At 45.9% G+C, this 25235-nt stretch overlaps 1 protein-coding gene across 1 annotated transcript in view; it reads right to left on the bottom strand.

The window, feature by feature from the left end:
- LOC138566189 (SRSF protein kinase 3-like) overlaps window positions 1-25235 on the bottom strand; it is a 244358-nt gene that overhangs the window by 145560 nt on the left and 73563 nt on the right. The window contains exons 2-3 of the mRNA XM_069643232.1: window positions 7666-7752; window positions 7420-7528 (exon numbers count right to left, since the gene is read on the bottom strand). Of these exons, the coding sequence (XP_069499333.1) occupies window positions 7420-7528; window positions 7666-7705 (149 nt within the window). The 5' untranslated portion in view covers window positions 7706-7752. The remainder of the gene's footprint in view (window positions 1-7419; window positions 7529-7665; window positions 7753-25235) is intronic.

Raw genomic sequence — 25235 nt, 5'->3', positions numbered from 1 at the left:
AATACACATTCTTGTTTTCAAGAAAATATCATAAAACAGAGCTCTCAAATTATGTTCTATAAGTCCTGGCACTGGTAAGGGATGATATTTTGCATGATATGTGCCCTGAAAAGCCAAGACTTATTTATAACGCCATATCCGACATAGTACAATTTGAGATTTCAGAAAACTCCCCTAAAGGTTGTACTGCTTTCTGCCTTAATCACACTGCAGAACAGCTTCTGTCATCGTCGCCAACTTCTAATCATTGTTTGAGTCATGCAATTGCCTTAGCCATATGCATAATGTGCATCACATTTTCAAATCTGCAAATGAATTTGTCAAAACCCCTTGAAACAATTCACAGTTAGTAGTCCTGCTCGGATCTGAGAGGGGAATGTTCAATTATTGATGGACTCTATTTTTAGTTTTTAAAGTGACATGGGGCCTCATTACAATAGTGGCGGTCCGGAAACAAGGGTGCCGATAAGCCTACTTGATTCCGGACCGTCACATTCCGGGTCTGCCTGCTGGGACTGCTGCGCCCGACATGTCTGACCCTGCTGGGTGCAGTGGTCATTGTTACAGAGGAACGTGCGTGTGCGCATACGCGAGCCTCCTTTGGGCTCACGCATGCGCGTTTGTAATAAACGCGTCCCGTACGGCAGTTGCCGCCGGGACCTTGCCATGAACAGACACGTCTCCAGTTGTCTCTGTGTGTGCGTGTTTGCTGAGTGAGTGAGGTGGCCCAATGTACTCCCGACAATACAACAATGGCGACGAGGAGTCAGCCGCGGTGAGAGGGTGCGAGCCGTGATTCCCGACACTAAAGTCATGTCATCCCTTCTCATGACGCAGCTAGAATCCTACGCAGCTACGGTCGGCCTTCTTGGATTTCACTGTGTGACAGTTGCGGCCCACAAGGGTGCTCGTGCGCTGTCCACGTGAATATCATCGGACAATTTTTGGAAAACTCAGGGTCTTCTGTGAGAGAGGCCTTGTCCCATGTCCTCTGTGGACAGGAGTGATCTCCAGTCTGCATAATCAGGCAAAAAGGGTGCTGTTAGGAGGCAGCTGCATGCTGGCATGAAAGTCAGTGATCACTAGGCACGAGTGAAGAAGCACACATCTACCGACTTGTTTCACCAGTAGTGAAGCGCTGTCTGGGCGGGAAAGGTTTGCGGCCTCAGTCACGTGTGTGAGGTGCCTGTGCAACCTGAAATGATGAGTGACCATGAAGGAGAGCAGGCAGCACCGGCGCAAGGGCCATGCAGGCAGCAAGGCACTCTGGCACCAATGCCAGAGTTTGACAAATCGGGCCCCCCTTCCAAGCTAGGGCCCAAATGGCTTATCTGGATCAAGAAGCTTGACATGTTCTTCAGGGCTACTGGGGAAGATGACGACGATGCAAAGGTTGCGACGCTGCTGTACTCAGCGGGGACTGAGGTACTACGCATTTATGAGTCATTGAACATTCAGGTGGCCACGTATGCTGCTGTCAGGACAGCTCTTTAAAATCACTTCATACAGCTCTCAAATGTGGACTTTGACAGGTTTGTGATGTGTGGCGAAAAGCAACACGACGACGAGTTCCTAGACCAGTTCTGTGCACGACTGCGCCAACTGTCAAGCACATGCAGATGGGACAATGAAGAAGTGATGATAGGAAACCAACTGATACATGGGTGCAATTCAAGTAAGTTGCGAAGGCAGATCCTGCGGGAACCTGGAATGACTCTGGTCCAAATCCTGGACACTGGCAGGGTGTATGAGTTAGCAGAAAGCAGGGGGCGAAAATGGACGCAGCCGTACGGCCTAGCAAAGGAGAGGAGGCTTTTGCCGTGGGAAAGTCCACTCTATCAAAATCTCAATGGAGCCAAAAGCGTCAAGACACATCCCCTGCCCAAGGCACCCCGGCAGTGTGTCAGTACTGTGGGTACGATTTACTGCATGCAGAAGACTGCCCTACAAAATCAAGGGTATGTGGTAGGTGCAACACACCAGGCCACTATGCAAGAATGTGCAGAGCTGCAGCACCAGTGACGATCCATAGGGGCCCTGCGAGGGCGAGCTGTGGTTATTTCAGGAGGCCACAGAGCGTAGCCACGCTGGAGCAAGATACTCAGAGACGTAACCTAGCTGAAGAGGAAGAAGAGGACGAAGACATTTTCTTCATTTCTAACATAGCCACGGGAGCCAAGAAAAGAAGGCAACCCACCTGCATAGTGGACATCAAGGGCACCCTCACACCAGTCCTCATAGACACAGGTGCATCAGTGTGCGTTCTGGCCACAGAGCATTACAAGGCCCTCCCTGGCCCACCAGAGCTGGAAAATTCTAAAGCCAGAATCTACACATTTGGAGGTGACACGCCACTGCCGATCCAAGGGGTCTTTGTTGCACCAGTTACCCACGGCCCCCAATGCAATCAAAGCCCGATTTTATGTGACTGGCGTCAGCCCGCATTCTCTCCTAAGCTGCGCAGCTTCAGAAGCCCAGAACATTGTTCATTTCACGTTAGCAGTGTACCAGGCAGACATTGAGCAGCTCCTGAGCAGGTTTGAAAACATTTTCCCAGGGGTGGGCATGCTAAAAGCGGAACCGATTCACCTGCACATTGACGAGACCGTACGACCCACTGCCCTCAAGCACAGGAGGATACCTTTCCATTTGAGAGCGCAAGTGGAGAAAGAACTGAAGACTCTAATTGAGATGGACATTATAGAAAACGTTGAAGGGCCCACACCTTGGGTATCGCCAATAGTAGTAGCACCTAAACCCAAACAGCCAGGTGCTGTCCGCATCTGCATGGACATGCGGTTGCCCAACGCGGCCATAAGAAGGGAACGCCACATTACCCCAACGCTGGACGATGTTGTCAGTGAGCTGCAAGGGGCCAAAGTCTTTTCAAAGTTGGACCTACGGTCCGGGTACCATCAGCTTGAACTTCACCCAGAATCACGGTACATTACGACCTTCACGCCCCATGAAGGGTTATATCAGTTTAAGAGACTGAGCTTCGGCGTATCCTCCACCGCCGAAGTGTTTCAGAGCACGATCAGGGGAGCACTGGCTGGCTTACGTGGGGTCCTCAATATGAGCGACGATATTTTAGTGTTTGCGTCATCGGAAATGGAACACATGAAGAGGCTAGAACTGACCCTGCAGAGACTGAGCGACCTAGGTTTGACGTTGCACCGAAGTAAATGTGAATTTTTCAAAGATCGCATAGAATTTTTCGGGTTTGTCTTTCATGCAGCGGGAATCTCGCCCGACCCGGAGAAGGTTCGCGACATTCGCGAGGCTGCAGCACCAGAATCGCAGAAGTTCACAGTTTCCTCGGAATGATGAATTACTGCGGCCGATTCATCAAGGGACTAGCGTCGCTCTCAGAACCGATCCGAGCCCTGAGGAAAAAAATGACGCACCGTGGTCGTGGGTCAAGAGGGAACAGAAAGCGTTCCAGGGCATCAAATTGTCACTATCTGATCAAGACACCATGGCCTACTTTGATCCAGCCATCGAGTCAGAGATGGTGGTGGACGCCAGCCCTGTGGGTTTGGGGGCCGTACTGCTGCAGGCGAACAAGGAAGTATGCGCCCAATTGCATACGTGAGCAAGGCACTGTCAGAGAAAGAAAAAAGTTACTCTCAAATTGAGAGGGAGAAGCTTGCTATATTATGGGGCTGCCGAAACTTCCGCCTCTATATCCTTGGGAAGTCTGTAGTCGTGGTCACAGACCACAAACCCCTGATCCCCATCATGACCAGAGCTTCCTCGAAACCTCCTCCACGCATCGAACGTTGGATGCTGTCACTCATAGAATACGGGGTGAAGCTTCAGTACAGGCTGTGGACAAACAACTCTGCTAACTACCTGTCCCGCCACCCGAACAGCAGAAGGGAGCAATGCCAAGGAGAGATTGTGGCGTGTCAGGAGTTAATTAATACACATCGTTGTGGAAGTGGCCATGCCAATAGCACTGTTAAGAGAAGGTGTCGCCAGAGCGTCTGATGAAGACAAAATATTCAAGGTAATCCAGTCAGCCATCAGGAGTGGAGAGTGGAAGGAGGTCCTGAATAACAACACAAGGCAAGAATTGAGAGCGAAAAGGGATTTGCAGGCACTGTGGAAGGTGAGGCATGAACTGTCGATTTCAGAGGAAGCCTGCTCCTACGGGGCCGGCAGATAGTGATCCCATGTGCGCTCGTACCGAAGGTACTGGAACTGGCGCATACCGGTCACCAGGGTCTGCAAAAACCAAAGCGAGGTTGAGGCCAAAAGTGTGGATTCCCGACCTGGAGGAGAGAGTAGATGAACATGTGAGGAGAAGTCCAGCAGAAAGAGCACCCCCCATAAAATCCTTGGACAGGAGCGAACAACCGTGGGGAACGGTACACGCAGATTTCGGCTCAAATGGCAGAGGAATGTACTTTTTAGCCATCATAGACCAGTGGTCAAGCTATCCCGAAGTAGAGCTGGTAGAATCCACACCGTGTGACCACACAATTTTAGCCCTAGAGAAAATGTATGCGACCCACGGATTTCCAACTGTCCTATGCTCGGATAACAGACCACCGTTCATGGGGAGTCAGTTTGCAAAATATATGGAGGAGAGGGGAATACAACACAGGAAACTGACACCCCTATGGCCAAGGCGAACAGAGAGGCAGAGAGGTTTATGAGGACCTTAAATAAGACATTTCGGATCTCTGCGAATGGAGGGGGAGAACCAAGGAGAAACCTGTTCGAATTCTTACAGGAGTAAAGAACAACCCGACATCAATCCACGGGAGTTTCCCCAGCGGAGGCACTGTTCAGACGATGGCCTAGAGGGCTACTCCCGGAGCTTGAAGGGAGAGCGCCAGGAGTGATCGATGACGCCCGGTCAGACAGGATAGAACGGTCAGGAATGAGAAGGAGAGCGAGAGAAGAGGTCTACAGGAGAAGGCAGTGACAGTGGGCGATACCGTGCTGGTCAAGAACCACCACCCGGAGAGTAAACTGCCGCTCACCTATGAGCCACAACCCTGGAAAGTGACACATGTGAAAGGGTCGATGATAACCGCGGCCAACACGAGAGGAACTGTGCCCAGGAACAAATCCTTCTTCAAGAAGGTGGACCCGGTTCTCGCCGAATGACCCTAGGAAGAAGCCTCGGGGCCATGAGCAAGGGAATGTCTCCCAGAAGCTGAGAGAACAGAAGAACCAGCACACAATGAGGGTGCTCCGCTGCCGACATCCGAGAGTAGCAGTCGGTACCCGACCAGACAAGGTTGACAACCACCTGCGCGATTCAAATACTATATCATGGACTCAGGAGACTGAGCCGGCAGCGGCCCGGGTTCCACTACTCACGTTGAGTCTATGCTAAGTTATATATGAGTCACTGCTAAGTTATATATTGTTATATATTGTTGGTTGTTTTCTGTTTAAAGAAAAGGAGGGATGCTACAGAGGAACGTGCGTGTGCGCATACGCAAGCCTCGTTTGGGCTCATGCATGCGCGTTTGTAATAAACGGGTCCTGTACGGCAGTTGCCGCCGGGACCTTGACACGAACAGACACGTCTCCAGTTGTCTGTGTGTGTGTTGAGTGAGTGAGGCGGCCTGAGGTACTCCCGACGATACAACAGTCATGGTAGGCAGACTGATCACGGAAGCACCAGCACCGTTAACAACAGTGCCGGTGTTTCCGTGTCCTCGATCTCATAGAGTCCTATGGGATTCTATGGGAATGGGGATTAACAAAATTACCAGCGCCTGACTTCCCGGCTGCTGGACTTGTAATAGCCCGGCGGCACCGGGAAGTCAGGAGGCAACCCGCCGTTAGCATTGGCAGGGTTACTGCTGGACCCGCAATGAGGCCCCTGGTCTTTATATAGAGCTGAGGACTCCATGTGTGAAAGAGTTCCTGATATGAATGCTCAGCTCCAATGTAGATGCAAACATTATGGGGTGAGCATCTGACATCCTGCGGTCAGAGAAGGAAACTACTGCCCAACAAGATGTGTGTGTTTAATTAAGTTATCACTACCCGCGTCGGGGTTGTACAATGCAAATGGGACTTCATGGTGGGCACCAAGGACGGGAAGGGGCGTTTTGTGCTCCGGTTCTGCAGGTAAGTGGGAAGGGAGGGAGGGGGGTGTGGAAAGGGTGCAGGATGTCTCAGATGGGTGGGAGGAGGGTGGAGGCATGGGGAGGCAACAGGGAGAGGCTCTGTGTTGACTCCCGACAATTAAGATGGCACCACCTAGGGAAGGTCCTCGGGTGGTTGGAAAATCCAGGAGGTGCACTGTGTGGTCTTACCCCTATTTCCAGCCACCTGATTGGCTGAGCACCCTTCCCCGGGTGCGACCACTGTTCCCAGCTCTGTTTCCATCCATATGAAGACAACACAATAGGTGAGATCATTTTATTTTATGTAATACAGGAAACCCAGCTTTGGACAGAGCCTTAGGTCTGATGGGGATTTGGGGGGTTTACTTACCTCATTAACTGTTTCCTTATAGATTGCTCCTGTCCCATTTCAGTGTGGGCCGTAAGAACCATGACCACAGCCTATCTGGGCCATTCAATCACCCAGTGCTCTATTGACTTTACAGGGGCACTTGCCGGTAAGAACCATCCCTAAGTACCCTGTAGGATGGCAATACACATAGACATCTATTGTTTGCTTAGACGGGTAATGGAGGTTTTTACGAAGTGCCTTGTTACAATGATGAATTTGATCAAAGAGTTGCGTTTCTGTTAATCCCCTTTAATATGTCATATTAGTTGCATGATATTACATTTTGGCACAAACTAAGTTCTGTCCCCACCCGCACTGCCATCTTTATCAGAGTATTTTATGGTGACCCAAGCTCTGATATCGATGCATGGGGCAATCCCTCTTGGTGCAGAGACGTGCAAATGCGCCGCTGTGCCATGGTGCGCTATGTACAGGGATGCTTGGGCAAATAGCCCAACAAACCTCCAGGATTACTTGAGCATGCTTTCCAGCCTCCCCCGCCCACCGTTCATCCAACATCATATTGTGTAATAACTTACAATTCTTCAAATCTGCCCAAAACCTCAACCAATTATCACAAGACTTTAGGAGACATCCTCCTTTCATTCGCAGAACTGTGGTCCAGATAGCAGGATGGACGTATAGACACTTGCTATGAAAAAACATTCTTCACCACTGCATCTCCTACCTCCTGTGTTTCTAGCATCTTTTATCTGCTTTCCTGATCGCTCATCTTCCCCATGCTCATTTTCTTTCCTCCAGCAGACTAAGGTTTGGATGCTACTGGTACGGGCACTGTACGCCACGCTATGGACAAGCCTGGCCAGTCTGAGACTCCTACCGTGGTGATTTGGCACAGTGAAAAGGCCTGTTAACATAACATAACATAACATAGCTTATACTCCATATATGTGGGACTGTCTTACTCACGTTATGTCGCGGCAGAGCCAGACAGTAGAAAAATATCCCCACCCAACTTTGTGCATGACTTGGTATCTTCCATTGAACACCTCCCCCTTCGTCACTGGGTGGTATCCTCCTGTGAAAATGGGCGCAAAAGAGAAGAGATCACTAATACAAGTCTGGGAACACAAAATAAACAGAACAGTTTGCCTCTATCAGTACAGGCAGCTTCCTATCAGGATACTCCAAGGAAGAGATAGCGAGAGGCCCTACCTGGACAGTATTCAGCAGGGTTTTCCTCTTGCTGCTCCATGTTTGGTAAATGTTCACCTGGCGCGGGGTGCCAAAGTGGGGGTTAGCCTGAAAAAACAGTGTTTTAAATAATGAATAATCCTGCCCCAGTTCAAGATTCTTCACGTCACAGTGGGTGCAGATATACCACATTAACAGCAGACACTGTATAAGAAGCTCTAGAAAGTGGAGTCGCTCTTGGTGCTTTTAGTGGACCCAGATGAATGTGGTGCAAATCCTTTCCTAGACGTGGCTGAATTGTTCAGACAAATTTGGGCCTCATTACAAGTTTGGTAATGCAGCTCAAAATGGCAGTAAATCTGTTGCTGCCATTTTTTGGGGGGCGGTAGCGATTTACAAAGACTTTTACTGCATTGTAAAATTCCCGAATTTGAGGTCATGTGGAGGTCACTTTCCTTACAAAAACTGCAGAATCTACTGCTGATGGAATTACTGCCTGCTGTGAATATGCAAAGTCCCCATAAAGTACTGTGGACTAAATAAAGAGGCTAAATCTGCATTACCGTCACTAGTAATCTAGCAGTAAATTTGCCAGGCTGAGTGGTGGTAATGGTATCCAACATTGCTGCTAATCCCTCTGCAATTACAGACAAACTCTTAATGAGGCCTCATATATGGTTTATTAGTTCCTGGCGAGGGTCAATCAAAATGTTACAATCTGATTGGCCCTCACCCAGTCCATACCCCACACAGAAACCCTCAAAGCTTTCACTTCTTTCACTTCCGCGGCAGGCGGGTATGGCAGCTCCTTAGCCAATGAGGAGGCTTGGAACAGGGTAATCCCCATTCCGAGCCTCTGCAGGGCTGGAGGCTGCCATCCTCCCCCACTGGGGATTTAGGTAAGTGTTTGCCACATGCCCCTATCCCCCAAACAATCCCCTCCCCGTCCTCTCAACCCCACTCATCTTCTTTTTCTTCCATTTTAGAGAGCCAACGCGCTGGGAACATTTCTGTCCCCAGCGCGTCGGCTACCAATGGCCGTCATGGAAAGGGAAAACGGACTCTGAAGGGCCGGAGGCTGCCATCCTCCCCCACCGGGGATTTAGGTAAGTGTTTTCTACACCTCTAACCTCCCAAACAATCCCCTCCCAGCCCCACTTACCTTCTTTTTCTTCCATTTTTGAGAGCAAACGCGGTGGGACCATTTCTGTCCCCTGCGCGTCCGCCCCCAATTGCCGTCATTGAAATGGAAAACGGACTCTGTTTTCCTTTCCCCGGCAGCCATTTTTTTCTTTTTCTGTTCTGAAACATTTCTGTTCTGAAACGCTGCAATGTTTCGGAACAGAAATAAATAGCTGTTAGTACCCCGGTCTTGCGGGCTGGGGTACTAATAGCATGAGCCCCGGGGCATTACCTGACTCAGTAATGGCCACACGCCTCGGGGCTTATTGCTTAATTCTGTTCTCCTAGCAGCACCTGCACTAAAGAAATAAATTCACAGGAAATGTCAAACATTGAGTTAAATACATGCAATGTGACGATATGGTACTAAGTGTTTTTACCAAACAATGGGCCTCATTCCGAGTATGGCGGAAAGGGACAGCGGCCACCGCTAACGAGACCGGTGGCGGTAATCCCTTACCGCCATACTCCGAGGTTCCCTTTGCGCCCTCGCCCTTAACGCCTGCTTTGAGCAGGTGTTAAAGTCGAGGGCGCAAAGGGGCCTCCAGCCAATAACGGTGACCGTAATGAACGGTCACCGTTATTTGCATCTTCCCCATTCCCATTGAGCCCTATGGGGGCTCATTTGGGAATGGGGAAGAGCCTTGGTGAATGGGGAATTACCGCCCCGCCAACCTTGGAATGGGGCGGTAATTCCGCCATCCACCAAGGCGCTGCCGGTCCGGGTACGGCGTCAACCAAGGCGTTAATAGCGCCATTGGTTAGCGCCGTACTCGGAATGAGGCCCAATGGCCACATTACGAGTTTGGTGGTAATTCCGCCTTATCCACCAAACTCGATTGCCGTTTACCCCACTTGGTCCTGCGGATTTGTGGTTTTACTGCGGGATTACAAGTGGTGGTAGTGCAGAGTCCATAGAACTACTTAGGGATTTTGGTAAAATTACCGCCAGCAGTAATCCCACCTGTGGTAATTCCACAGATTCTGAACATTTTTGGTGATAAATTGGAGTATTTATCTTCCACCTTACCCCCAGACTTGTAATACGGCGGTGCAGTAATGATGCGGCACCAGAATGTTTACTCGTAGCGCCGTACTTGTGATGAAGCCCGATGTTTAACCAACCATTTTTTACAGTTTTTTTCCCATTTTTTCCCAGGAAATGTGGGGAGGGTTCCATGTTATTTCAATGAAATAAATGACTTTGTGGTAATTTACATGGTGAAAACAACAGGAGACGATAGGGAGAGACCTCCCGTCTGCCATGTCGGGCCGGCATAATCTATGCAGATGCTGGCGACTAATGTAGTGGTTCCATCATGTTTGGGCTGCAGGGACGGTAGCGGTCTAGCTGTTTCCAAGATGGCCACCACCCAAATTATTGCTGCAACGGAACTGCAGCTCCCCGCGTTGCAATCCTCCTGTTCCAGTTCCTGGGTGAGACGCTAGTACTTTCTTTCCTATCCGCCTTGCTCCTTCCTGATTATTTTCTTTCTGTCCTGGATGCCTTTCAACACCCTGTCTCATGCACAGCATTCTCCGCTCTACCGCTCCACCCCCCCAGCTACTCCCGACTTTTCACTTACTGGATTACCCTGGGTTCCCGATACTGGGAGATTTGCCCTCCTGCTACCTCGCTATACCTTCAGTCGCCATTGGAACTCTGCCAGTCACAGATAGCCGGGAGGATTATACAGCATCCGGGTTGTTTTGCACCTTAAAGTCTTTTTCCCTTTTTGGGTTTTCTCCTAGAAAGTCCACGTTGCTTAAGTTGTTCTATCGAAACATGCGCGATGGTCTCTGACGTCGAGAGACCCTATCTCTTCTCTGGCAGCCGGACTGCCAAATCAAAGAAGGAGAAGAAGACAAAGATTCTACAGGAGGCTTCTTCGGTCTCTGCAGGTGAGAAAGTGAGTGGTTATCCAGAAGATTGTGAGACCTCCCCAGCATCTCCAATATTGCCTCACTAAAACTTACCATGTATTTTGCGAAACAATAAGGTAAATAAATGCAGTATAAATTGGTGCTGTTAATCTTTTGCAGTAAAAAGATTAGATAACCAACACAAAATGTTTCTTAAAAAATTGCAGTATCCCAAAAACAAACACTTTAATATTTGTTATTTTATATTTTTTATGTTCTAGTGTAGCAGAAGTAGACGTCATCTATAGTGCCGCACCCTCACCTGCATCCTACTGGAACAGCAGTAAGAGAGCACTATGCATGACACCAGGTATCGTCCCAATTCCACATTGAAGATACAAGAGACGTTATGCACTCAGACAACCATATTGAATGTACCCAAAGAGCTGTAAATAAAATCAGCAAGAGCAGAGTAACATCATGAAGAGAAGACACAAGGACGCACTGAAACGATATGCGAATACTTTCTGAATAAAGATGTAACTGAAGTAATAAGAGAAACATGAAATCAAATACGAAGAACTCATGTGCACCAAAGAAACAAGTGAGAAAAGACGAAGTGAATGTACATACACAGAAACGCAAGGTAGATGAGGCAAATAGAAGCTTACTGCAGAAGAAAATATAATGCGATTAAAGCTGCCATGATGAAAAGATGGACGCCGGACTCGTGTTGAAACCAGTCAAGCTACCTCAGAGACAGTCCAGGGCTGCAGAGTTAAGAGGCGCTTCATGCGAGGAACAAAGAATATCTATTGGCCTGGGATCAAGGATGCCACATCAAGGAATAATTGCAAGGCACAAAAGGAGCCAAGAGGAGAAGCCATGTACGTAAGACACATTTCTCGTAGATTAAGCAAAGAAGAAAACATCTGTAAGTGACACGTATTGGACAATCAAGGATGTAGAAAGCATATGTGAGGTAAAGCAACCAAATCTCGAAAAGCCAAGAGGAGTAATGACACCCAGCCTAGTTTAATTGAATAGCACTAAAAAAAAGGTCAAAATGGACAAGATCGTGGCCTCCTCACACGTGATTCAGAATTTTAAAACAATGCCTACTCATTAAAAACAAACTAAGATAGTGGTGTACCTACACTCCCTTGAAAGTCCTAGAGAAGAGAACAGTCCGCAAGGTCAACTATAATGAAGAAACCTTTGGTTGGGGCCTGACCGATGAGAGATGATGGACTAATTGGGCGAGAGGGTAGTAGTCTAACGTTCTCTGCACCTGGGTTTCGTTTTGCTTACGGGTTTGGGTACGTTTGGCCGCCTGAGAACTGATCGTGGCAAACTGACTGAAAAAAACAGCCCACATGCGATCAGTTCTCAGAGGCTGAAACGCAGTCAAACCAACCCGCCACCCCTCTTCCCCACTTACCTGATTCCCATCACCTGGCCACTTCAGCCCTGCCATGTCGGATCCATCCCTCTAACGCAGGTCGGCTCTGATGCCGCAGGATCCTTTTTTTCCTTTTTTCCCGTCCCCCGCTTCCAATATCGAGGAAGTGGGGGACACCCCCGCAACCTCCCAAGGTCAATACACACCGATCATGGTGAGCGGGGGACACTCCCACAACCGCCGCTCCCCATGATTGGTGTGTATTTGGCCAAATGTATTCGTAGAAATCTACTAATACCTTGCTTACGTGCTGCTAACAAGCTGAAAGTCCAAGGTTGGGAGAGTATGCCAAGCAATCATGAGGGTCTGTGTAGCAGTGTATTATACAATGTTGCAGAAGCCAATCCACTGGCATTCAAGGCATGCTTAGCAGATAAGGGGCATCCAATAATGACACTAACCCCTACATGATATATAGGTACCTATATCTTTCCTTAACCAATTCCTCCCATCAATAGACTTTTGAAGTTGCCACGTAGGATGATGTCCTAACTGATCTATATTGAGGTATAAAGCCTTTGTATAATCAAATTATTATCGTGAGTGTTTGGGCTACAATTCATCATTCTCCAGGTTTCCCTAATTGATTGAGCTGATAATAAAGTAGCACTTTGCCATATTCTTTGAGTCTGTCCGGTTATTTGGGTCGGAGATCATTATTGGTAATTCCATCTGGCACTTGGAACACTCCAGGTGCGATTGCACAATGTCTTTCAGCAGTAAAACTGAGAGCATAAACAGAAATATATGTGTGTGCCCCATATCTGATGCATCGTTTGAGCATTCCAAAATAGGTGCCTTTTTAATATATCTAAGTAAATGAATGCCAGTGCTTTGCGGGCATGTTTGTTTTCCTTCTCTCTTTGATGCTTCCATTGAAACCACTGATCCTGGGGTTGCAAAGGCAGTGCCAGGGGTAGCAAAGGGTAATGGCGTCCATGCTTCTCGGCCATCTGTGATCCTTGTTGGACACTGGCCCTCATTACGACCCTGGCGGAAAGGGTTTTACGCCAGCGTAATGCATGGCGTACCTTTCCGCCTTACTACGAGTTCCCGTAGCGCCATGATGGTTTTTTCGCCTGGTTTTTCCGGGCGGAAAAATCCATGGCGCTACGGGACCTGTTGTTAATTACGCCACCGTAATTTACGGTGGCGTAATTAACGCCTTCCCCACTCCCATTATACCCTATGGGGCAAAAATGGGAATGGGGAAGGGTAAATGGGGATTGGGGACTTACCGCCCCGCCAAGGTCGGAATGGGGCGGTAAGTCTGCCAACCCCCATGGCGGAGTTGGCAGCTCTGCGCCATGGACCATGGTGCAAATTGCACCATGGTCCTCCGCCAGGGTCGTAATGAGGGCCACTGTGTACAATGTATCTATTCAACAGTGAGAAAGTGGGAAGAACCAATTGAATGATAGAGGGAGCGTGGAAGCAACTGGAAGGACTGTGGTGAGATGGTCTGTGTGACAATTATTCCCTGCTTATTTTGGAGACATTTTGTGGGTTAACCAAGGTGGCTTGCTGCATCCACAAAGCTAGTGCGTGATGGGCCTGGGGGAGGTATGGGAAGAATCCACACATCACCCCCACCTAGAGCACGCCAGTGCGCAGAGCCCCACCACATATATAACCAGAATGCGAATCACCCTCGCTGAGATGTATACTTAGGTGGGAAGGGAAGGTTGACCACCAGTGTAATCCAGTGCTTTGCGAAATAATACTCAGGAGAAACACTGCAATGCAGCCTACCTATGTTCCAGCAGGTGGAGGAAAAACGTTTTATGACGGCATCATTCCAGCAGATAGCGACTTATAAACACTCATCGTGCTTAGAGAAGCAGACGCAGCTCCACCCTTGAACGTTTCCACTCACACGCAGGTGCAAAAACTCCCACGGTTCTGTTCCAAGATGGTAGATGTAGCTTGTATAGCTGCGGTACGACAAAACTCTAACACACCTGATCTAAAGGCCATAATTAATGAGAACCAATCCAAATTTTTGCATAATCTGGCTGCACAGCTGCAGACCCTTGGTCCTAGTCCAACTCGAGGGGCCAGTAATGAGGGAGGTGGCTGTCTGGAGGAAGTCACAAGAGGATTTAAATAGCGAGTTGGCGATCTAGAAGGTAAGTGGGAGAAAGAGGATCGAGGGAGAGAGGAAGGAGGGCAGGGGTCTGGAAACAAGAGGGAAAGCGGGAACCTCAGGAGGTGGCAGCAGTAAGGTATCAGGAGATCCAGTCAACACACCACACACCAGATTGCAACCTGTGGGGTCCCCCAAGGCTCATGCATCTCCCCTACCTATACAACGTCTTTACCAAGCTCCTCTGTGACCTCCAAATCAAATATACCAACTATGCCAATCACACCCAGATCCTGATCCCCTCTCCGGCATCCATCACCAAGACACCGCCAACGTTAATTGCATTTATGAATCTGACCAATCCTGAATGGTGACGCACAGGAGTTGGCTGAACGACGATAAAACTAAGCTCCTTCTCGACGGCAACCCAGCCCACCTAGCCACCCTAAAACCCAAATACTCTTACTTCACCATTGACAATAACACCATTGCCGTCTACCCAATTGTCAAAATCTACTCTCTCACTCACCAAACATGTGAACGCCATCGCCTCCTAATGAGCATATACCGCCAAACACATCAACGGCTGCCACCCATACCTCTCCATCGACATTCGCATCCACATCGCCCGAGCCACCATCTGCTCCAAGCTGGTTTATTGCAACTCCCTCCTTGCTGGCACCTCCAAAGGTAACCTGGGCCTAAGAAAATCAGACCACATCTCCCAAGCCAGGAGAGATGCCCATAGGCAGCCAGTGAAGGACCGTACATATTTCAAAATCCTCACCTTTACCCATCACTGCATCAGTCACACTGCGCCCCCATAACTCTCAGAGCGCATCACCAAACCAACTTCTTTCAGAGTGACCAGAACTGCTTATGCCTAAATTCAGAAGAACCAGAGCAGGAGGATTCAGCTTCCCCCCCACAAGCCACTGCACTCTGGAACACCCTCGCACTCCACCTCACAATGGCATACTCTCTGACTATCTTCAGAAAAAGACTCAAAACATTTCTGTTTAACTGAGATGATCTGACATGGATCCCCTGTGCATACCTGATCCGTACGTATCTGTGACCATGCCTTTGCTCACAGCGCCTTGACGCCTTCGGGTTTTCGTGCACTATGCAAATGTAATAAATACATATAACAACCAAGCATATCCCAACTGCAGCATTCCCATGCTGACAGGTTTGACATTTGATTTGTTATGCTATTCCACTAACAATTTATGTATAAATGTGCTAACTGTTAATCATTCTGCAAATGTCTTAGTGGCTTTCATTATTTGTTTATTTATTTAATTTATTTGCATTTGTAAATCGCCCAAGCCCAAGGGCATCATTATGCACTGGGTACACAGATGAAAGGCAGCTGTGGTAGTGCACTTTGACATTGCTTCACCGAAGGGCAAAACTTTACAGCTTCCACCCTGACACTACATACTTCTGTACCACTGAAACAATGAAACACTCCATGCCAAACAACCAAGACCTTAATAACAGTGTGTAAACTGCATGTATGAACATAACAGGGTCGCCATAGAAGGTCAAACTTTACATGACACACAACAGCCGCTAGGTACTCCCAGGTCAGGCCTCACCGGACAACACTCCCCAACAAAAGTATCTAAACGTTGATTGACTGACCTACATGGAACTCTAGATATTTCCCATGGCCTCTAGACCATGGCCCTCATTTGCGTGGGTTCCATAGATTTCTGCACTTCTTAGTCACTCTCTCCCAGTCACCACGTCGAAAACCACGGGTACAAAGAACTGCTCAATCATATAGAAAGCAACGGAATACTTGCCAAATCCCAGGTTGGTTTCAGACCCATGAGAGGAACAGAATCGGTGCTCCTCTCCATATGGGATGACCTAAATATAAACGCAGATAAAAGCACTTAATCGGCCCTCATTCTACTGGACAGATCAGCTGCCTTCAATACGACCATACACAGTACTCTAATTAAAAGACTGGAGGAACCCAGTATTCAAGACTCTGCACTAAAAAGGCTGAAATCTCTTCTCACCAACCTAAAAGAACCTACATACCGTCATTTACATCAAACACAAAAAAACATCACCTGCTGTGTACCTGAAGGATCAAGCCTCTCCCCACTTCTCTTCAACATTTACATGACCCATCTAATTCCGTTGTCGAAGTGTACGAAAAGAAGTAGTGGTACTATGTTCCCTACTGGCCTGCCCCCGCTCCCCAAAAATCCCATCGCCTCGTCACCTCCCACGCACAATACAAACCCCCAAACACATGTGCCTGCTGTTTAAGGGAACGCTCAGTGCAGTGCACTGAAAGTGCAAGTTTTAACTTCTTCCTATACTTTTATTTTAAAACAAAACCATTACGGAACGGTTTCTTTTTCAAATAAAAGTATAAGAAGAGTAAAACTAAATAAAAAAATAGAGGTGCATCGCTCCCAACTGCTCCCGCCCACTTTGGCCACTGATCTAATGAAACTCATTAAAACCCACAGACGGATAGGTATTACTACGTAGACGACACCCAACTCACCTTCAAACTACCTACCAACCACAGCAATGACAACACCCCCAATAATTGGTTCCATGTGTTAATATTCCCACAACAATATTGCCATATTTTTGTGGCGATATTAAGGCATGGAACCTGCGGGCGACACCCCTGCAACCCCCATCATTTTTTAATGAAGTGGAGGGGCACCCCTGCAAATCCCCCGTCCCGATAGCCCCATACATTATCCCCACTAATTTCACGTATGGCCTTACCCCGCGACCATATATATGGCAATATTATTGGTTGGAAAATATTACCTGATACCCAATAAATGTATCACCGATATGAACACCTGGATGACAAACCACTTCCAATGAAACAGAAATAATGATCTCCACACGAGATGTTAATCTAACGCAAACATCCCTCACCTGTTCCTCGAGCATGGGACCCCAACCAGAGACATCAGAGTGATAAAAGATGTGGGAATCCTCATGGACAACGGTCTCCCTTTGCAACCACAAGTCAACATAATAGCAAAACATGTTTTCTACCTCCTGCGATTAATAAGAGGAATCCTCCCTTACTTCAATTCCCCACACAGAACTTTTCAATCATCTCCTTGGTGTTATCAAAGATAGACTATGTATACAGTCTCTACCTAGGAATGACTGAACCACACTCCAAAAACCTACAATGCATCCAAAATACTGCAGATGGACTACCCCTGAGACTAAATTGAAGGGACCAATTCAGAACGGCCCTGGGAAGTCTACACTGGCTACCAGTAAAGAAACGCATTGCCCATAAATCACTACACGGACAATTGGAGCTGAATTCCTCCAAGCATAAATCACCCGATACCATCCGTGAAGGGACTTAAGATCTAGCAACGACATACAAATAGAAACAAGACACTACGAGAAAATAACATTGTGAGGAACTGCCTTCTCCTATCTGATAGCCATACTATGGAATTTTATCCCAAAGGAAATAAGAACAACGGAAGACCACCTACATTTCCCAAAACTACTAAAAACCTGGCTATTCAACTCGCCGAGATACAACTACCACCCCAATGAGTAGACCACCACAACCTCACTTAATTCTCCCCTGTGCAAACCATAAGCCCAGAATAAATAAAACATGGGATGAATACAGAATGAAGAATCCATAAGATAGCTATCCAATACCCAGAGATCACACGAAACCCACTAACCACCCCCTCTTCCACACCCCACATCTCTCACCTACCACACGCGCAGAGGGCTAGGGAAACAACCCACCAAAACACGCAAACCGCATATCCCTCTCTAACCAAGCTACAAACCCAATACAAACCCAACACCCTCCAACAACATACAACTCAAACAGTGGAGCCACCCTTCCAGATACACTAGCCCCAGTGCACAGCCAGAAAGTGCACGCACATAGACGCCATTTGCTCCTGGTTCTGGATGAATCAACACATGAGCACAAACTCTCTCCTATCCCTCTCTCCCTCACTAACCAACCATTCCCACTTTTCTTACAGAGCCAAGTGAGTGCCTGGACACTACGCAAATGGCAGTGATGCATGTTATAAATCAACTTAACATAACCAAGCCAACTTTCTTACATCTCTCCTCTTCCCCAGGATGCCTTGCAAACAGAGAATGTGATATAAATCTCCCAGTGTGTTTTCCTCAATCTTAAGAAATGTTTTTTATATGTATATGTATATGTATATATATATATATATATGTATATATATTTATGTATATTACATGGGCGCGGTAGCGTTCATGTAGTTATGGTTAAGTTGGTGTTTCCATAGGAAGAGCATTTTTCGGGTAGCTTATAACTTCGCTCCCTCTGGACGAATCCTCACCAAACTTTGCAAAAAAAGTATATGGCCCACTCTGAATGTTTTTGCGCACACCTATAGCCCAAACCGCTGGACGGATTTACACCAAATTTGCGGCAGGAGCGGGGGCTTGGTCCCGAAAGCGTGCTCTTGCAAATTTGGTGTAAATCCGTCAGGTAGTTTCTTTTAAAATTACCAAAATGTAAGGCAAAAAAATTAGTGATATCTCTGTTCGCTTCGCGGACGGACTTCCCTGTTTGCTCCGCGGACAGTGCCCTGATTGGCCGAGCGGCTTGCGCGATGTCCGCGGACACCCGACGTGTTCGCTGATTGGATGGCGTGGTGTGTGAAGCGCGTCAGATGTTCTGTGGTGCCCGCCATCTTGCATTCGCGGACGACCGTGGTTAAACTTGGATTAAACATTGTATTTAGTGGAGTGTGTTGGTGTGTAAGAGTAATTGGGGAGGGTGGGGGAGTTCAATGTTCTGTTTTTTTTATATGCTAGACGCTTTTGTTGTGTTCGATTTGTCTGCGGACAACACGGCTGTTCTGAAATGTTCTATATAAACTAAATGGTGGGGTGTTCTGAGGACGGAGTATGTGTCCATTTTGTTCGCAAGCAAGCTAAAATTGAGCTAAGAACACTCGCGGTGTCCTTAAATGTTCGTACATAAACAGAATGGGGGTGTCCTGAGGATGCAGTCCGTATTGTACTCTAGCAAGTTGAATGTGTTCTAAGAATACTCGCGGTGTCCTGAAATGCTCTGATTACTTACCGGTAATCTTTATTACTCCTAGTCCTACTCTTCCTCGTCACAGTACTGACGACCCTCCTCACCCTCCCTGCGGGGAAGGTCCCATGCTCCGGCTTGGTAATAGGAAAATGAGTGATGTGGATGTGGGGGAGGAGTTATAGGAATTTAAAGAAATAGAAGAAGGTCCTGTGTCGGAGGCAGGGGCCCCATGAAGTAAGTACTGGGGCGAGGAAGAGTGGACGTGGAGGTAATGTTTGCAATTAAACAAAATGGGGGTGTTCTGAGAATGCTGTTCGTATTGTTCGTTGTCAGGTTGAAAGTGTTATAAGAACCCTCCTAATGTCCGTTGACATTACAATTTCTTATGGCCCTTACCCGACTTTTTGTCCACTAAACAAACGATAAATCAGGCTGCTGTGCGTCGACATTATGTGATAATCATATAACTTGCCCCATCGACCTGGCTGACCTGCTTTTGCGACACTAAATCATATCTCCCGCCCCTAAGCCTGACATTAACAAAGCATTCATATTCCCGCCTCTCTCCGTGACGGTACAGGGTGCGTAGCCAAACGCGCCCAGTCGTCTCCAGTCCTATGCGACTTTACACAGAACCCTGAAAACAACACAGATCATCTCACAACACAGCGCGCAACAATTCGGAATATGAAACTGTGATTTAAAAGCAAACAGCAAGATTGTACATTTCGTAAAGTACTTTTATTTGACATCAAATGTTTAGAGAATATTCAGCGATTTGCATTTGTCTTTGCTGTCGATCCGCAAAAGTTCATCTTGAGTCACGCGCTGTTCCTTTGCAGTTCCTACGCGACTTTACACAGAACCCGGAAAACAACACAGATCATCTCACAACACAGCGCGCCACAATTCGGAATATGAAACTGTGATTTAAAAGCAAACAGCAAGATTGTATATTTCGTAAAGTACTTTTATTTGACCTCAAATGTTTAGAGAATATTCAGCGATTTGCATTTGTCTTTGCTGTCGATCTGCAAAAGTTCATCTTGAGTCACGCGCTGTTCCTTTGCAGTACACAGGGTGTTGGTTTATGATAAAATAAGCAGTATGGTGGCACTGATAATCGGAAGGCTGTTCCAACAACGAGGCATTAGACCACCATAATGGTTGGTATGTTGCTTCTAGCCGCTAGTACCGCGTACGGGCATATTGGTCCTTGGCGAATGTCCCATAAAATGGTGAGGGTCATGAAGTTGTTTAGAAGTAGCTGCACCTGGCAGTTAAAAAATCCGTCAGCCGGGGTCTGAAAATCGTGGCATTCACAGTACGGGAGGACATACCTGTTTTAAAAAACATAAATTAGTCTCACCAGCCGATCTTCATTAAAAATATTCATTTTATTTATTAGGGCGTGAAACTATTTGCTAGCAAGGATAGTGCAACAGAGTATGTTAACTTATTCCCATTAACCCACCCTCTGTCCTCTGCCTTTTTCAGAGCCCTCTAAGCGACAGGGGACCAATTCGGCGTTGATAGTGAAAACACTATGCCACATTGAAGGAATAAGTACAATTTAACCGGGCTTTAACGCCACGCTATTGTTATTATATTCCGGTATAAAATAATCTAAAGGGTTACTTACATTATATTGCCATTTTCCATTGTCTAAGCGTAGTGCAGTCCCAAAATACGACTCCGTCTGTGCCAACGATCTTTCTCATAGTGATATAATATATAAAAGTGGTTTCGTTTCAGAAATTTCATCCTTATCGTCAAGGTCAAAAAACAATAGAACCTTATAGTGCGAGTCGTGGGCCTCTCCGGCACGCGAGCAAAAAATGGAAGCAGCTGACCTTCACTGTAAACGACCATAAATTCTTAGTTTGCAACATTCTGTGTACAGCCATCTCTGAGAAATTGCTTTATACACTCCATCTTTGTATATTGTTTGCGTGCTAATAAAAAAACTTTGTTAAAGGGACGTTATGGTTCCAAGTAAAACCGAAAAACCCCTGAAATTCCCAAGTTATGGTAAGCTAAGCAACCATAACTCGCGCCACCACCGTGCACTGCTAGGACATCAAAGATGACATCACAAATGTCATTGATGACATCACTGATGACATCCCATGTATATGTACTTTTCATGAAATATGTGTACAAGGGATTCTTATTATAATGTTGTGAAAAAAGTGTCAAGGATCATTGCAATAAATATCATACCCTAATTAGTGCTTTGAACGATGCATTGATATAAATAGCATTCTATTATGGGGTTCTATCTAGTATACTAAGCTACTAATGCAGAAACATAGCATTGTGTGCAGCGTACAAGATGAAGGTATAATATTCGTAATGTTAATCTGTTGAATAATGAAATGATAATTGTTTTCTTAATATATTTTTGTGTACTGTGAAATATGTAATAAATAGCTAATAAAACCCATGTATTACATAATTGCATTACTATAGAGAAAACAGAAAGAGACAAGAACACATACCAATATACATATACATAGGGTAAATAGCAGCTTTGAAACAGAGAAATCATTTATTTGCTTGAAAATAATGCTGTCTTTAAAGCTTGTGTCTTCCTTTATGTATATGTTTCATATGATGTGACTGGACTCTAAGGGAATTACTATAGGAACCTACTTGTAGGATACGTCTACAAATAAAATACAATGTTTAGTTTCTGACTGTTACTGAAGAAAACCATGTGGCCTAGATATGCCAGCAAAAGAAAAAAGACTGAGCCAGAAGAACACTTGCAGTGTCCTGAAATGTTCGTACATAAAGAAAATGGGGGTGTTCTGAGGACGTTGTCCGTATTGTTCGCTGGCAAGTTGCATGTGTTGTAAGAACACTCGCGGTGTCCTGAAATGTTCGAAAATATACAAAATGGGGGTGTTCTGAGGACGTTCTCCGTATTGTGTGACTGCTCAGCTGTATGCAATGAGGGAATGGCACAGATAGTGAAGTGGAAATGGTAGAAGGGCTGTCCAAGAGTTACGCGATCCGCGGCTGTCCGTGGACAGGGTGTGCTACTTCCGGGGTTTTCCAGCAAATCCAGGATGGAAAGAAGACTGCAGGGATCAGCCAATCAGATGTTGAGGTTGTGGATTTGTGTTGAAAGAGACTGTGTGTAGTGAAGATGGCAGAAGTGGAGAAAGTCAGGGTGTTGGTGCTCGGAGATATGTTTGTGCATGGTTTACAACAGTATGCTCAATGCAGGCATGTTGCAAAGAATTTTGATGTTAAAGAAGTGGAGGTCGTGTGGAGCACTGTGCCTGATTGCAATGTACAGGGAATTGTACAAGTTTGTGAAGATATGGGCAGGATCAACAGTCCCCATGTGGTAGTTTTGCACTATGGTGCTTTCCGTTTGGGCTATGTCAGTGCCCCTACTTTATTGGCAGATTTGGAACACTTGGTTCAAGCAGTAATGAACATCCTTCCAAATGCCAAAGTAATTTTTGCTGGATTACTACCTAGGGCAATATGGGACAATAGTTCAGTTTTTTGTCCTCAGCAAAACAATGCTAGGTGTTTAATCAACCGAGGCATGTGTGCCTTCATGCTTAGAGCTGGTATGTTCTTCTGTAATAATGAGAATATTGATTCCAGTAATGCTGTTTATTTTAAAGAAGATGGCTTTCCTTATCTTTTATGGGAAATGCCATGCTGTTTTGGAATGTAAGGGTTGCTTTGGAGAAGGTTATGTGAAGATTTTAGGAGTAAAGTAAGAAAAAAAGAAGAAAATAAATACAAAATAACAGGTGTCTGTCAAGCATCTGCAAAAAAACAAAAAAAACGGCTCTTTTCAGAGCCAACCTCAAAGGGGAAATGGAGCACACTATTTAAATTTACATTCACTACGCTCAGATTTTCGATATGTCCGCGGACATGGCGGTAGTCCGCGTACATCGAAATCACTAACTAGAGGTTCAGTATGTTCTATGTTACATGTATTTAAAGTCAGGGATATTATGGTTAAGTTGTGCTACTAAACTCCTATGAAATTCAGTAAAAAGACTTTGTTATAGGGACGTTATGGTTAAGTTTCGCTACTAAAAACCTATGAAATTCAGTAAAAAAACTTTGTTAAAGGGACGTTATGGTTAAGTTGCGCTACTAAAAACCTATGCAATTCAGTGAAAAAACTTTGTTAAAGGGACGTTATGGTTAAGTTGCGCTACTAAAAACCCATGAAATTCAGTGAAAAAACTTTGTTAAAGGGACGCTATGGTTCAAAGTAAAACTGAAAAACCCCTGAAATTCGGCAATTATGGTAAGAAAGCAACCATAACTCGCGCCACTGTGCACAGCTAACACTAACACCCAGGACATCAAAGATGACATCACAAATGTCATTGATGACATCACTGATGGTATCACATGTCTGGCTCTCCCTTTTTTCCCTTTACTGACATATCTAGGCCACATAGGTTTCTTCAGTAACAGTCATGAAGTAAAAATTGAAAAGGTACTATATTGTGACTTAGGGTCAAGTCACATCATATGAAACATATACATAGCCGAAGACACAGGCTCGAAAGAGAGCAATCCTTTCTGTGCATGAAGATAATCATTAGGGTTATCAGCACTTTCTCATAGTTTTATTTGTATTACTCTACCTTCCCTGTATATGCTCATATTTGTATACATTGTACTCACTCTCCTTTCCTTTGGGTGCAGTCACATCATGTGATACACATACATATGGTAAGTAGCAGCTTTGAAACAGAGCAGTAGTTTCTCTGCATAAAGATAATCAGTTAGGTTATGAACTCTTTCTGCTACTACTTCTGCTTTTTGTTTACTTCACTGTCCCTGTATATACTCATATTTGTATGTGTTGTTGTCTCTTTGTGTTTTGTCTGTAATAATTATGTATTAAGTGGGTTTTATTATCTACTTATTACATGTTTCACAGTACGCAAAACTCTAATAAGAATGCAGTTATCATTTCACTATTCAACATGGCAAGATTATGAATATTGCACCTTCATCATGTATGCTGCACACACTGCCTATGTTTCTGCATGAGTAGCTAAGTATAATGGATAGAACTTCACAATAGAATGCTATTTATATCAATGCATTGCTTAATGCACTAATTAGCTCATGATATTTATCCCAATGATCCTTGACAGTTTTTGGTCAGCATTATAAGAAACCCTTGTACAGAGTTTTTATGAAAAGTAAATGCACATGTGATGTCATCAGTGATGTCATCAATGACATTTGTGATGTCATCTTTGATGTCCTGGGTGTTAGTGTTAGCAGTGCCCGGTGGCGCGAGTTATGGTTGCTTATCTTACCATAACTGCCGAATTTCAGGGGGTTTTCGGTTTTACTTTGAACCATAACGTCCCTTTAACAAAGTTTTTTCACTGAATTTCATAGGTTTTTAGTAGCGCAACTTAACCACAACGTCCCTTTAACAAAGTTTTTTCACTGAAAATATATATACATATATATTACACGGTAGTGGCCATTTAGTTATGGTTAAGTTGCTGTTTCCATAGGAAGAGCACTTTTTGGGCGGCTTATAACTCCGCTCCCTCTGGACGAATCCTCACCAAACTTTGCAAAAAAGGTGTATGGGCCACTCTGAATTTTTTTGCAACGTTGGGTGATGTTTGGTGCAAGGGGGGAAAGGTTAGAGGGGGGTCCCAAAACTTCTTTTTTTCCCTTTGACTGAATGGGGGAAAATCTTTGCGCATGCCTACAACTCAAACCACTGGATGGATTTTCAGCAAATTTGCGCCAGGAGGAGGACCTTGGTGCCGAAAGCGTGCTTTTGTAAATTTGGTGCCAATCTGTCCAGTAGTTTTCTTTAAAACAACCAAAAAGGAGGTCTAAAAAAAACGAGTGATATCTATGTCCGCTCCATGGCCACACTTCCCTGTTCACTC

The sequence above is a fragment of the Ambystoma mexicanum genome, chromosome 2p, assembly GCF_040938575.1.
Source record: "Ambystoma mexicanum isolate Mex_15411 chromosome 2p, UKY_AmexF1_1, whole genome shotgun sequence".
In the NCBI taxonomy this organism is placed as follows: domain Eukaryota; kingdom Metazoa; phylum Chordata; class Amphibia; order Caudata; family Ambystomatidae; genus Ambystoma; species Ambystoma mexicanum.
This window is presented reverse-complemented; position numbering and strand designations above follow the sequence as displayed.